Raw genomic sequence first — 15,148 nt, 5'->3', positions numbered from 1 at the left:
CCCCCCCCCCCGATCTCAGGCCACCAGCTGAGCACCAACATGACCAACACAGCCATGCAGAGGGAGCCTGGTACATTGGCTGAACTGCCAGCCCAAGACAAACAGCACCGTATTAGCAAAAGGTAACCAAACGCGAGTGACCAGGGCACACAGACATGCCCTCAGCCAAGAGTTGTTAACAACCAGCCAGGAGATCCGCAGCCAGCCCGTAGAGACCGAAACGCGAGGGCACCCCCAGCCCCGGCCGCACCACGGCCGAGCCCACACCCAAGGCAGGGTTACCAAGGCACGCAGTACACACAACAAGGCATTTTCGGCAGTCGCCACCAGCCTCCCTTCCCCCAGCGGAGGCCTGCGGGCGCTCGGGCCCTTCGCACTCCCTCTGCGGCGGCCCCGGCGGTACGGGCCGCTGACAGGCACCCGGGCTGCCCTCACAGAGCCCGCTCCCGCCGGCCCGGCCCGCCCCCCTCAAGCGGATCCGGTGGGACGGGACGGGGCGGGGCGGCGCGGCCCTCCCTACCAGGCCCGGCTCCCGCGCCCTCGCCTGACGCTCGCCGCCGGGCCTGGGCCCCGCCATTGCCGCTCACGCCGCTGCCGGCCCCCGCGCAGCCGCCCCACTCCCCACACCCGCCGCCCCGGCTCTTATATAGTGCTCCGCCACCCCACCCCGCGCCGCGCCGCGCGCCCGCCCCTCCCCACCCCGCGCCCCATAGAAGCGGCTCGGGGATTGGCCAAGCCGCCGCCGGTCGTTTGTGTGGGAGGCGGTGATTGGCGGAGCGCGGCCGCCAGCAGTTGCCTCCTTGCGAATGTGTGTCTCTGGCAGTGTCAATGGCTCCTCCTGCCACGGAGCAGCGACGGGCTTGAGACGGGCAGGACCGCGGGGCTCCTTTAAGAGAGGGATTTTCGGGGGGGGCCGGGGAGGGGGGCCGCGGCGCGAACGTCCCCCACAGCCAGCGCTCGGGAGAGCCAGCGGCCGGCGGCTCCTCTGCCTCTCGAGCGAGCCGGCGAGGAGGCGGCAGCGGCGGCGGGACCCGCGCCTGGAGACCCCCCCCCCCCCGCCTTCCCTGCTGCCCGCTGCTGCGAGGCGGCCGCCCCGGGGCTCCCTCCTTCCCTCCCCTCCCCGACGAGGCACCGGTTGCCGGAGGATTCCCCCCCTCCCCTCCCGCCACCCACACGAGTCGGCAAATGAACTCGGTCCGAGCCGCCAACAGGAGACCCAGGCGAGTGTCCAGGCCGCGCCCGGTGCAGCAGCAGCAGGAGAGGAACAACGCCGCCGCCGCCGCCGGGGATCGGGGTAAGCCAGGCGCCGCCGCGCCGAGCGGGGGCCTGCGCGGGGCTCAGCGGCGGCCCAGGGCCGCGCCGCGCCCGGCCGGGCACCGGCAGGAAAAGCCCAGGCTGCTTCACCCTTGGCTCCCGCTCAGGCCGCGCTTTGTTTGGCTTGGGCTCTGCCCCGACTCGGGGCCGCCGGGCCCTGCCGCCGAGCGGGGGAGAGGCGGGGGCTCGGCCCCTTCCCCGGCCGCGCTCCCGTGCCCGCTGGGGAAGAGGCAACCGATCGCCGCCGGCCCCTCGGGACGAAGCGGGTTCGACGCCACCCCGAGCCCCCCGCCCCGTCCCCGGGGGCTGTGGGGAGACGAGCCGCCTTCGCCCGGGAGAGCCGGTCCCTCCCCGCGGGGAGCGGCGGGCTGGGCCCCCTGGGCCGGCGGAGGGAGAGGTGACGCGGGGGGGAGCGGGGACTGCGGGGAGGCGGCGGCAGCGGGAGGGGGGTCGGTGCCGGCCAACTTGCGCCGACACCTTCCCCGCCACCGCTGAGCGAAATGGTGCTCGGGGGCGGCGGCCCGGGTCTGGCCGAGCCTCCGCGGCCCGCCGCGCCGCGCAGTGTTTGCTGCGCAGTTCGGCGCCCAGGCTTCGGTTACAGCGCCCGGCGGGGGGGCACGGGCCGCGGCCGATCGGCCATTTATTTACCTCAGCCACACCGCCCCCCTTCCCCCCCCCGCCCGCCCCCGCCGCGGCAGCCGGCGGTCCCGAGCCGGCCGGAACGGAACGGGGGCTCCGGCCCCCCGCGCCTCAGCCCTGCCCGGCGGGTCCGCCCGCGCCGGTGGGGCCGGGGCCTAGCGTAAAAATAGTGATAATTTGGAGCTAATGGGGGGAAGCACCATTGTCTGAGGGGATGAGGAAGCGGCGAGGTGGGATTCCTCCCCTAATGGAGCCCGGAGCGGGGTCGCTAGTGCTGGGGTAGGGGGGGAGGGGGGGCTCAGCCCTGGCACTGTCGCCCCGGTGATGGCTCCTGGGGGTGCGAGTGTGCGTGTGCTCCCTGTGTGCAGTGCTGGGGGGGGTGGTGGTTTTTTTTTTTTTTTTTTGAAGGCGAGATGGGGGTGGGATTGGAGGAGACATTTTGCATGTCTTATCTGGTGGATTGGATTTTAATTTTTTATGCATTGGCTGTCACAACTCTGGCATGATAAAGGAGACTGATCTGTGGTGCAGTTTTAGATGTACAAATGTCTTTTTAAAATAAAAAAAGCGCCTTCATTGTCATCTGAATGTCTTTTGTTTGAGTATCTAGGGTATCGCGTCGAGAACAAGGTATTTTAACTACAGAGATGCATCGTGATAAATATTTCAGTGCGTTTTACGCAATCAAAACATTTTAAGCAAATGAAGTAAAGAAAATTTAATCTGAGGAAGTATTTTTAATTCTCCATTCCTCCCCCCTTCCCCTCCTCCCCTTCCTTCCCCCGCCCCCCCTCGCACACATTGGTCAGAGCAAAGAATGTTACCCAGACCAGATTGCTGTGTATATAACCAGAGGATGTGATGTCTTATGCCCAATTATGGGTCTTGTGTAAACCTTCCAAAATCTTCAGTAATTATATAATTAAAATGACTTCTCGGGTATACTGACATTTAAAAAAAACAACACAACCAAACACCTGAAAAACAACAAAAAGAACTTCCTCCTCTCAATGATATGCACTGAGGATTTTCATCATTGATGGTCCATATGCAGAATATAGAATTTTTTCTACCCCACAGTTTACTTTTTCGTTTAACAGATAAAAGTAGGGTTTCTAAAAGGCATCCGGAAAGGTGTGCTTATGGATTAAATGCTGTGATTATCCAGTTTTGCACTAGACTGCCTGACTCGAACTGTTCATATGTTATTAATCTGCTAAAGATACAGGCAGAAACTTTTTCTGTTAAAATATGAGGCTGCAATTTATTTGTATTACTCTGATGTTTTGTGGAATTCTGCAGTCACCTAATTTTAATTTTTTTTACATTGTTACATTGTTCATTGCTGTTTGCCATTCAGTGGTGATAAAATTGTAACAAAATCAAGTTCCACAGTTTTCTGAAATTACTGTTCCATATCGATCACTGCTGGCTTTTTCTTTGCATTTTTGAAGGTCAGTTGCATTAGGTCTGGCTTGCCCAAAAACCTATCCACAGTATTAGGGTCTTCTGTTATTACTGTTATATCTACATTTGGGGTGTCTAGTGCAGCTCCTGTTCCTATCTCAGAACTTACAAAGTCTGATCCACTGTATCTGGAAGTTTTCCATTTATAATGGCAATTTTACCTGTGACTTTGATCATGTTGTACAGGGCTGTTACTGTAAAGGATGATGAATAATGCTGCTAAATTATAAGCCAATACAGTAGGGTTAGATTATACCACACAAGTCAGTGGTGACTTTTTTCACCTTTATTCCCAGGCAATGTAGGTCATCTTAAAAAAGGCTCTACAAAAGAATCAGTATAAGTTATTAGGAAAGGGTTTATATTAACCTCAGATTTAAATTTGTGGTTTTTTTTTTTTAAATTATTAGATAATGTGAGTACAGCTGTGATTAAATTAAAATTATTCTTGATTATTAATTTCTTCTCATATTACAGCACAGCACTTTATAAGTACAAATATCATGGAGCAGAGTTGATAATGTAGCATGTAGTTAATCTTTGGAACTTCTTGTTTCATATCATTAGATTGCTTAGTAAAACATGTACCAGGTCTTGAGCTTTATTTATTATTTAATGCTGCATAAGTAGACAGTGTTTTGCAACTGTGTAACAGCTGTTACATTTTCACCACTGGGTAATAATCGAGTTATGACTCCTGTTGTTAATAAATAGATCACTAGGACAGAAATGGTTTTATGAAAGTCCTTCATCAAAAGTTCCTTGTAAGGGCTTAAAAATCATAAGAGCACTGTGTTTTATACTGTGAAGCAATTCTTATTTTGATGGTTTTTATATATGTAGTGTGAATAGATCTAATAAATGCTTAACCATGCTATCTATATTATACATTGATACACAGTGACTGTATACCTGTATTCTGACTGTTGGGGAAGGGAGATCATAAATGATCACAGATAAAAAAATTTTCTTCCCCAAACTCACTGTATTGTACAGCCAAGATAAGATGTCATCAGGATATACTTCCCAAGATGTTTTGCCTTATGTTCTGCTGTTCATGCCTGCCTCCATCTATATTAGCCACTCTGGCTACACTGTGCTACTGTTTCACCTCCCTCCTGATCTCTCCTCAGTCACCAGTGGGGTTGCCAGTGGTTTATTCTGTGGTTTTGGAATTCTGCACAGAAGATGCAGAAATAGAATGGTCTTTTCATTTTCTTTAGGACAATGGTCTACCCAAAAGGAAATCTGGACTGGGTGATGTCTGTGTTTAAATATTCCTGTGTTTGCTTATAGTGCCTGTTTGGTTTTTCTTTTTCCCTTGAGCGTATAGGTTTAGCTACAGTTTTAGGAAGAAGACAGTTAGACAGTTATTTACAACAACAAAAAAAATCTTGTCCGGAGTGCAGCTAAAACTGCCAATCTCAGAGCTATGACATGATTTTTGTTTTATTGTTTCTGTTCTTTTCAGAATAATAACTACATTGGGGCATATGTGCTCCTTTATAACATAGCACATTACTGGATATGGTACTAATGAGGTTCTGAGCTTTATGTCCAGTATTAGGTGCTTTTAGGATTGGATCCTGTATACTGTTAAGTACCAAATGTGTAGCACCGTGGCAGCTGCGTCTGCCACAATCCTGTGTGTTCCTTTTAGGTGGTAGCAGTGTCCATGTGACAAGGCAGTGAGCTGGCTCTGGAGCTGCCTGCGCCAAATGCTAACTGCTGCTTTTTTTTTGGCCTTTTTTGGGGGGTTTTTGGTTTTGTTTTTTTTTTATTATTCCCCAAGTTGATTTTTGGCACAAGTGCTGGTACAAGGGAAGGGATAACACTGAATGCCTGTGGGTGTGGCGGAGCTGTCGCAGCTCCGATTTAGGTTGGGTTGAGCTGGGTCAATACTTCTGGAGTTGGGGCATATTTAATATATACAGCCTGTAAACCTACCTTTCAAGTTTGCTTCCCCTCCTTCCCCCCAATCTATTTTCCAAAGAAAACAAGACTTCTACACCCATACAGTCTGTCTGTCTCTCACTCCGCGACTTCTGAACTTGTTAGCTCATTTCAACCAGATTTGACAAAGGAGTGTGAAGTTCTTAAGTTTTGTGGAAATGATTGGCTGGGTAGAGGAAGAAGACAATGAGGGAAAGACATTTATAACTTACCCTCTCTACCCGTGCCAAGAAGCAGCAACCAGCTGGCCTGTCGGCACACAAGGTAATTGAATTAGTCATTTGTCTGTATAGGGGACATGAGGGCTTGAGGTACTGGGAAAAAGAGTAGGTTAGGCTGTGTAAGATGCAAACATGTAGCAACTAAGCTCCAGAAGATAGCTTGCTCACAAAGCTTGAATTTTGTAATGCTGAGATAAATATCTCAGGAAAGTTAAGGAGTCTTTATTTGGCCCTGTTAGAAGTGTGTGTGTGTAAGCATATGCGTGACTATATTTTTGATATATTTTTTTTTAATATATGTACCAAAAGGCTTATGGTGGTGTGTGCTGGGCTGCGATTAAATGACTCTTATTCCGAAGCAAATGCCCAGACTTGCATCAAAATAACTAAATTGGTTTCAGTTTTTTGTAGGATCATCTCTTATGGCAAGAAGTCAAGAAGTCAGGCATCAGTCGCTCCAGGTGGAAAGAAATCTAATTCAGACTTTTCCATATTCCTTGAAAGAAAGTCCTAGACTGGGAAAAGATATATTTACATATGGATATGTAATCCATGTTTCTGCAATGAAAAGTTACCAAAGTCTACCTTACAGATAAAAGTTTTGAATCTATAAACTTGGTACTTAAAGTACAACTTCTGTTTTCCAAAGCCAGATTCTGCATCATGAGTACAAAAGAGTGTCTGCATACCCCTGTTGTCCTTCAGGTAGGACAAGTACCTAAGTTTATGCTAAAGCTTTCTGTGTGGAAAGATGAAAATCAAGTGGTTTTGTTCTTGCTACACACAGTAATGTTCATTGCCCATGATTTTTGTCATATTTTTGTCATTCATAAGACTATTAACATCTGTTAGTTTCCCAGAAATAGGAAATCTTTTTCAGTTTAGTTTCTGTGTTACAAAAACTCAGCCCAACAGTTTAAGAGGGAACATTTGATACCTTTCTGCTTTGGGGGAAGGTAATGCTCTGTGCCCCTCTCCTGCTCCGGTGCTTCCTGGGAGAATCACAGCTATGGAGTAGACCAAAGCTGTCCAATGTGTCAGGCTTTTACTGCAGGTGTGCTGGGCACTAAGCGCACTAGATATGGAGGATTTAATGTATATGCATACAATTGGAGCACTGTGAATGCTTTGTCAGCCCAGCAGCTGCCTGGGAACGTCAGGCTTGCAGCTTGCTTTACCGCGGCAGTTTCCTCACCAGCGTGGTAAATCTGGTGTGCCTAGCAAGTGCTGAATTTGCAGTGCTTGTGCAGAGTGGCTGCTGCCTACATGTGTTTATCTGGCACATTAGGCACACTTACTCTGCCCATGCACAGTGGTATCACAGGGGAGGCCAGGTGCTAACCAGAGGGAGGACTAGTGGTTTTGCCCACTCTCTGGTCGGGGTCACTTCTGTAAAGGGAGTGAGTATGCACCAGGTGTATGGTAATATGGGTCACCTGTGGCAGCACTTGAAAAGTTCCTGTTACAGCTTGTGGCTGTAAATTGTGTGGTCTGTTGAGAAGATGAGGTAGTGTGTTTCTCTAAGATTTCTAAACTGGGCTGATTACATCTGTATAGTCTTATGTATTATAAGAGACAATGCAGAAAAAGTAAATCAGAACTGTGCAATGCATGGATGATAAAAGCAAAGGAGAGAGGAAAGCATAACTGAACTAACAGGAGTTGGGAAAATGGAAGGTTTTTTTCAGTTACTTTGCCATTAGCTAATCTTCTCATGTTTTCTGGTTGTTAAGTACTTCTGTTTCTTGTTTATGTGGTGTTTCTCTGTTCAGCACTTGAATAGGAGGGGAAGCATACTTGGTGATTTCTGTTGTTCATGGTACTAAACTGTAGTATCTGAATATAGCTGAGGATTTTAGCCCGAGTCCTTCAGTTCATGATTAAATGAGCAGGGAGTGGGGGGGAGGAACGCACTAAAACATGCAGTGAGTTACAGAATCTGCTTTTGTAATATATTGGTACTTTTAAAAAAGACTTAAATTCTTGTAAAAGAGGAGAGTGGGATCTAGGTGTAGATTCTAAAGTAGAGACAACACTCTAGAGGAATCCTCTATCATTTAAATTGTGCTTCCTATTAGAAAGTTTAGTGAACTTTTTTGAGCTGATTAAAATCTCTGAATCTGGAATACTTCTTAAAAGCTGACTTTCATAGCAGTTATTGTAGTTCTTGATAGCTGAGTTTTGCTGCTTACTGCCTGTTCTTAAAATGTTGTTGCTCATCCATACATAGAAGCTGGGAGGACACCGACAGGCAACAAATAAACAGTTGTAAAATGTACAGTTCTTTCAGCAGGTGTTTAGGGACTATCTCTTATGCTCTCCTCTGAGATACTTCATTTAGTTGCATTTTGACAAGATAACTAAGTAATTTCAGAGCCTGTTTGGCTAGAGGAAAGGGGGTTGTCCCATTATTCCTGCTTCTAGCCCTGTGTTCTGATCCTCTGCTTTGTGTCAGCACTTGCAGCTCCCTGAACCACATCACCCCAGAAATTATGCCTCCAAAACACCCTGAACAGTTATCCGCTGGTTTAGCACTTCAAACTATCTTAACTGCAGAATTTAGTGAGTGAGTAAAGAATAGTGGTCGTCATGTACGCGGTTAGGAGTGGGGGGGGGAGGGAAGCGGGACTGCCCCTCGTCCTCACAGCGAACCGTCAGCTCGGTTTATCCGTCATGGGAGACGGGAGCCTTGCATGGTGACTGGCAATGGTCCTGTCCCTTTGAGAGGAGCTGTCAAAATGCTGCTGTGGCTCTGTTCTATGATTCGTGCTGTGATACGTACAATGAAACCTACTGTTCGTTGTAACAGAAACCTGCAGTTTCCACTCCATTGCCAGGTTTGTCAGGTCCCTCCTGATGTCTTAAATGTGAGTTCAGGCACTGCTTTGTTCTGGGAGCTCAAACTGCGGCATAGTTGTTTTCTGCCTAGAAACATCGTTGCTGAGGCTCCTGGGTTTGTTTCTGTTAAGCAGCTATGTTTTATTGATTCTACTGTGTTTATTCTGCAAAACCGTATAGAGATACCATTCCAATACATACCGGACATTACTGGTATTCTGATATCAAAGCAATAGTAGTGTTTATCTTCTTGCGCAACTGGTTTTGTGTTCCAAAAAACTGATTCAGCTGTATAGCTCTACCATTTGAGTGCCAGTCTAATGTTGATAGAGTGTATAAAGTTTTTCTTCGGTTTTTCTCTCCTGCTTGACTTTATTGAGCTTGGTAGGTATTTGGGTTAAGGTGGGTTGGTTGGTTGATGATGACTTTTGCAACCATTAGTGAAAACTGAATTTGAAAATTATCTAAACCTCTTATCAGATAGTGCTCCTGGGCTGGGAAAATACTGGGGGTGAACAGTAAGAGTACATGTGGGTTATTCTAGCTGGAAGCCACTGGAAGGATTGTCCTCCTTACGTTCCAGAGAACTCTTTAGTTCCTAGCTCCCAGAGAAACAAGCATTCCTGGGAATGAGGTTGGGAAGCAAAAGGTTGGGTTTTGTTCTACTATGAATTGCCATTAAAAGACAAAATCAACAACCATATTTGGAATCATTACACTTGCTTTAAATAACCCCTGTTCAGACCGGCAGGAGAGCTGAATTTGCAGTCTCATGGTCATCATGCTATGTGCCTGCTTCTATACCAAAGGACTAGTTAGCATGACTAGGTCATGTTACTATTTCCTTTCGGTAATCCCAATTTGTAGTATTTGGAAACAGCCTGTTTACCTTAAGGGCTCCGATTCGTGGGTTGTCTTCTGTTGCTTGTTTTCAGCTTACACATCTAGAAGCAAAGGTTCAAGGGTTTAGCCTTTTGGTTTCTAAATAGAGGTGAGTTTTAGCTCTCCAGCCAGTCTGAATTTCAAGCTACCTTTGTATTTGGACAGGTTATTGTAGGATGACAGGTTACCATATGTCAGCTGATCTGTGGTATCTGATTCACAGTAATTGTTCATTGTGTAGCTCTTAGCCTGTGGCAAATGGAAGGTAATTTGAGTTAGCTTGACCCTCTTTCATTACGCTTTTTCAAGGCACTCCCTTCTCCACATGGATTGTTAGACCTGCTGGAGTGCCTTGGCTAAAACAATAAGGCAGTTTCTGTCCCCGAGCTAGTTTGGGTGTATCTGTACAAGAGTAAGATGAGGACTTCACCACAGTTTCCTGTATTGTTGCTGTTTTGAGACCATACCTTGCTGAAGGAGTGAATACTATGAAGATGCTGCCCGAAACAATCGAGTCAGATGTTTATAATTACCAGGTGCGTTATTCTTAGCAAAACCTGTGAAAGCTTTTATTAGTGCATAGTAAGACACCACAAATAGTAATTTATTTCACAGTATCTTGGTATACTTCTTTCTTGTTTTTTAAAGAAGTAGGTTTTACTTCGGGTTCGTTCAGAAGGTGCTTGGTAACTGAAATATTCTAGCACTGCAATAATGCTTTTGGATGTTCTGATTCAAAGGCCGCTGAACTCCTGGGCTAGCTGAAAGATTCCCATGACCACAAATGGCACTTAAATTTGATCGAGTGATGTGAAAGGTAAAACGGTTGTTTTCTTAGGGCTTAGCTCTTAATTGAAATTTTATTTTGCAACAGTAAATACATAGCTATCCGTGTCTGGTTCATCATTGAAATGTAAAATGTTACTCAATGCATACAGGAAAGTACTTTTGGTAGTCAGTACTGCCATGCTGGCTTGCTGCCTTACTGAATTCTAAGACTCCCAAAGAGAAACTCAAAACTGCGTTTTGACCCTACCTTGTTTCCCCCTTCTCCCACAGGTGACTGCACTACTGATCCTGTGTGTATATGACAAATAAATAAAAGCTTCTTGCCCGTGTTTCATCTTATGTGGCCATGATGAGGTTTTTTTTGGGAGTATTGGGTGAAACTTACAGTTCCCAGGCTTCTTGTGCTTGGAAAGTGAGTGGAAAAGTGTGCCTTTTTTTTTTTTTTTTTTTTTAATTCAGTCTTCTGAAGACATAGGCCTTGGTGCAGACTTGCTGTAGTCCTCTGAGAAATAAATAGTTGTGAAAGTTTGTCAACATACATTTAGAGAAGACTTTTTGCTGCCAGAAGCATAGGGGAAAAAATGTAAAATTTTAATAATTTTTTCTAATAGCTGAGGTGAAAATGGTATGCTTTTCAGCAAAATAAGCCTTTCCTGACTATTAGGAAGCAAGAGACCAGAAAGATGACCCAAATGCTGTTGGTCATCACTTAAGTTGTGTATAGTAGCTGTTCAAATTGATGTTTGCTATTTCCTTAAGCTGTTGCGTCTTGAAGGAGGAGGGCAGCAACTTGTTTAGATGGCTGTTACATTAGTCCTTTGGTAGATGTGACATGGCCTTTCTCTGAAGGAAGGTGGGAGGATCTGTGGCATCTTTTTTGGCAGAAGGCTTCACCGTCTTCACAGTCCTTCGTGATCAGTTATTAAAAATAAACCAGAATTTACTCTGGAACTTCACTTGCTCTGTTTTGACTTGTATTGACTGCAGCTGCCCAAGTCAAGGTCGTGGATAGGGACAGGAGGTAGCTGAGCACCATACCGTTATGACCTTGGAAGTTGCAAGACTGAAGGTGTAGGGTGGCTGCAGCTTATGAAAAAGGAGTAGTGGGGGTTCTGTCACAGAACCATTTTATTCGTATCCATTTGGAGCTTCTGCAAAGCCATATAGTAACTGAGCTTCTGAGGGATATGCTTGAGATTGTTGTCGAGAGAACCTCCTTCACCATGAGCTGTGCAGTCATTCGGCTTAGCTAAGCACTAGCAGGAGGGCAGGAGATAAAGCTTGGGCTGCTGTTGCTATCTGGATGATTAGAATAAGAATGGTGTGATTGTGATAATAGGTATATCTGAATGACTTCAGGTGGCCTTTTGGTAATGAGTTCAGACCTTTCATACTTGTCAAATTTCTTACCGGCAGCTGCTCATTGTCAGCAGTTTGTGATCATAACCTGCTGACCACCTTGACTGTATCAGTATGGATGCTTGCCTTGTCAAGTTTTGCCTTAATTTAAAGGTTTAAGGTAACTGAAAAAGGCATACCAAGTAGGTTCAGTGGGTGTCTAATGAAGCTCTGTTCAGAAGTTGCCGTAGTATACGTCAGTGTGCTGTTGGATTTCCCATTTTGTCCAAGTAACGTTTGAACATCTGAGCTTGTTAACATTGCGTTAACAGGGAATCATGTTTACTGCCAGCTCTGTCTCATCTAAACCTATTTTTTAAATGCCAGAGAAGAGTAAGAGGTGAAATTATTCTGATTTTCAGTTATAGACAAAATAGCTTTAATATGTAATTTTAAAGGGAAATAATACATTGGCCAGGCTAAAGATGAAATCTTTATCTTTTAGGGGCTTCTTGCTTTAGTATAGCTATGAGCTATAGTTTCTGTAAATGGGCTGAAAACACAAAGTGAGTATAAAGGAAGTGTTAATTTATTTGTAAAAATGTGGAGGGAAAATAATGGAAGATGAATTTTAAACAAAATTCTATTTGAAATTTTCAATATTGATACTATGTGATAGTCCAGTTTAAGATCAGTTTTCACTTTTGCACCATGATTTTTTTCAGCCTGTGTTTTTAAGAAACTGAAGATTTGAGAGTGCATTCTGCTGTGTGTGGCTCCTATGCTGATTAATACAGTGGAAGTTAAAAATAGGTAGCGTGTGGAAAAATCATGATTTTTAACTTCTGTATTTGAAAGGCCTGCCAAGCAATACCTGCCATCTACTGATGCTGTAAGAGTGGATTCATTACCATGTTCTTGGGTAATCCCAACAGACTGACTGTGTAGTTTTTCATTATTTCAGTCATCTTGATAACCAGAACCACAAAGAGCACTATGAGCTGTCAGCGTTGGTTTTTTTGTGTGTGTGTTAAGATTTAGAAATATTATACAATGATGCAAATCAAGAACAGTAGCTGAAACACTGAGCATGCTGAAATCTGAGTTGAACACAGTGCCAGGCTGGATATACTTTGGGTGCCACCCCAGTGTTTCTTCCTGAGCAGCAAGGTTGGACGTCCAGCATTCCTCTGCCTGCCGCTGCTAACAGATAGCCTGCTGAAGCAGTACTGTAATGGCCGGAGATGGCAGAAATTTTCAACTGTTTCTGTCACTTGAGTGGTGGAAATAATTACCACTTCCATAATGAGCAAGTTATAAATAGTAAGAAAAGCTGAATAAGTGGTCTGTTTCAGTATCTTCGTGATGTTTTATTTAGGTGTAGTCACTAAAATTGTTTATATACTGTGTTAACATTCACCATGATATTTTTTTTTTTAATGTTTGTAGGGTCCTGTTAGCAGGCAGGTTATGTGTTTAGTAATATAATGCTGTGTGTCTGTTAAGCAGTTCCTCCAGCTACCATGAGCCTGGGTGTTCTTTTGTAAGATTTCTGGATAAATATTTCTCTCTTCCCAACAAATTCTTCTAGTACTGCAGAAGTGGCCAAATATATTACAGAAAATGAATTTTAATTCCTCTAGTTTGTGAAATCAAAATATGGTTTGAGAAAGGGGCAAACAGGGATAGATAAGAATAGCAAGATTTGAGAGCTTGGTGTCCACAAATCCTGCTTGTGTTGGTTTTGTAGACTAGTTAAAAAAATAAAAATCAAATCAACCTGCTCCTTTTGTGTTAATACAGATAAGAAATATATTTCCTCCCAAGGCATGCCTCCTCTCCCTTGCCCCAATCAGATATTTTTCACATATGTGGAACAAAATTCTTAAGTATCCCTTTCTCCAAACCTAACTGGCAAAGTATCCCTACCTAGATAAAATTCCTGTTAGTGAAAGTCTCTGTAAAAGACTTAATGATCTTGGGGATTTAAATGAAATAAGAAATTACTTTTTCTAGTGACTTTTCTTTTAAGAATAGGCTCATATGTATGTGTGCATATGTAATTTTTTTTCTTTAAAGTGAGAGGACTAATTTGGTGGTTCTTTGTTTCCTCTTTCACTAATTCTAATAACAGTAACGCAGTGGGTGGAGTGAGGCTAAGGAGCAGTTTCTAGTCCAGTAGGTTCCTGACTTGCTGATTTCTTTACAGAAATCCTTATTTTTGTATATGAAAGAGTTTACTTAGGGGAAAAAGCTGCTCAAGCATTCAGTGGTGTAAAAAGATACTAATCAGTGGCACTCAGTTTTAATCTTTCCCTTCTGCCTGAAGGTCTTATGTTGGGGGTTGCAGTAAATGTGGGGAAATGTCTTTTATCCCACCATTTCTTAACAGTGATTCTGGTGATGGCCTGGAGTACTTTCAGGTACTGGTGAAGGGTCCCCTTTGTTTTACTGATTTGGATGTTTGTCTTGCAGTACTCTTGTGTCTTGTAAGCTTTCACTCCTGCCTGTAGCTGTCCTCATTGCACACCTGGGATGTAGCAAAGTACCATCATTCTGACTTCAGCAGTGGGAAATGAAAGCGTAAAGAAATGACATAACTTGCCCAGAGTCACCAGGGAGGTCTGTAAGCACAGTTTCACCGTTGGTTTAAGCAGTGTAATTGCAGATGGACACCAGAAGGGATGTTCTTGGTGGGGCTTTCCTGCTTCCTCTGTAGGTTTTGGTGACAGTGCACCTGTATAATCACAGAATGTTGCGTGAGGGAGGTGGTGGGAAAAGGTCTGTGCTCTCCTTCCTGGTAGTGTTCTACTCCTAAATTGGTTTATCATGAAACCACATCTGCGGCAAGGCACAGAATTGAACATGATGCTCTTGGGTTCCGGGGGTTGGTAGTCTAGTTCTGAACCATACAGTCTCTCTTGATACAATACCCGTCTTCCTTCTGGACCTTATTTCAGTGCTCAGCTTCTCCCAGGGTAAAAACAGATACTTGAACTGGGAGTTGTTTCTCTCAGTTGTCATTTGTCCTGTGTTCCCAGCTGATCCCTCTTCAAGACAAAGATCACTGAACAGCTCAAAATAAGGTTGCGGTGGTGCTTTAATCTTTCAGGGCAGCAAATTAAGGTAAACGGGAATTGCAGTTGGCCAGCTTAATTATGCTAGGCTGAAAACTGGAGCTGCTCTTGAATTGCCACGTGAGCTGTATGGCCATCTGTCATTGGGGCAACAACTTGTATTCTAAGGGGCAGCTGGCAGGGTTGAGGCTTGCTTCAGCTGGCAGATTTTTTTTAATTTGCCACTGCATGTCAGTCAGAGCTCTTATTTGTGGGTAAGGAAGAGAGTAGGGGTTGCCTTAATTGTTTGTGCAATTAACTTAAAAAATCCCAAGAGGAACAGTGGGCATTTCTGTGAGAATAAATTAAGTTTGTATAACCTGCATTCTGTGTTCCTATAGCCTTTTTCTTGCGGGTTGGAGATCCAATATGTGACAGTTGTGTAGCCATAGGTGTGCCTGTGGGTGTGTTGAACCATAGATAGGGCATAAGAAAATGGTACCTTCTTGCTAAAATGCAGTGTTACATTGTAAAAGCACAAATACTGAAGGAAATATATTTCAGAGACAGCCTACAGAAAGGATCCTGTGGAAGATTCAAACATTTATATTTTGTAGTAGCTCTTTAGAAACTGTATCTTAGAGGCTCCTG

At 45.1% G+C, this 15,148-nt stretch overlaps 1 protein-coding gene across 2 annotated transcripts in view; it reads left to right on the top strand.

The window, feature by feature from the left end:
* Positions 1-828: 828 nt before the first annotated feature.
* The window catches only part of FBXO11 (F-box protein 11), a 79,142-nt gene continuing 64,822 nt past the window's right edge, over positions 829-15,148 (top strand). For both annotated transcript variants that reach the window (XM_037406086.1, XM_037406085.1), the window contains exon 1: positions 829-1,294. In XM_037406086.1, coding sequence (XP_037261983.1) covers positions 1,186-1,294 — 109 coding nt within the window. In that variant the 5' untranslated portion in view covers positions 829-1,185. The remainder of the gene's footprint in view (positions 1,295-15,148) is intronic.

This window comes from Falco rusticolus, chromosome 12 (genome assembly GCF_015220075.1).
Source record: "Falco rusticolus isolate bFalRus1 chromosome 12, bFalRus1.pri, whole genome shotgun sequence".
In the NCBI taxonomy this organism is placed as follows: domain Eukaryota; kingdom Metazoa; phylum Chordata; class Aves; order Falconiformes; family Falconidae; genus Falco; species Falco rusticolus.
The sequence above is the reverse complement of the archived record's forward strand: the minus strand, read 5'-3'. Positions and strand labels throughout refer to the sequence as shown.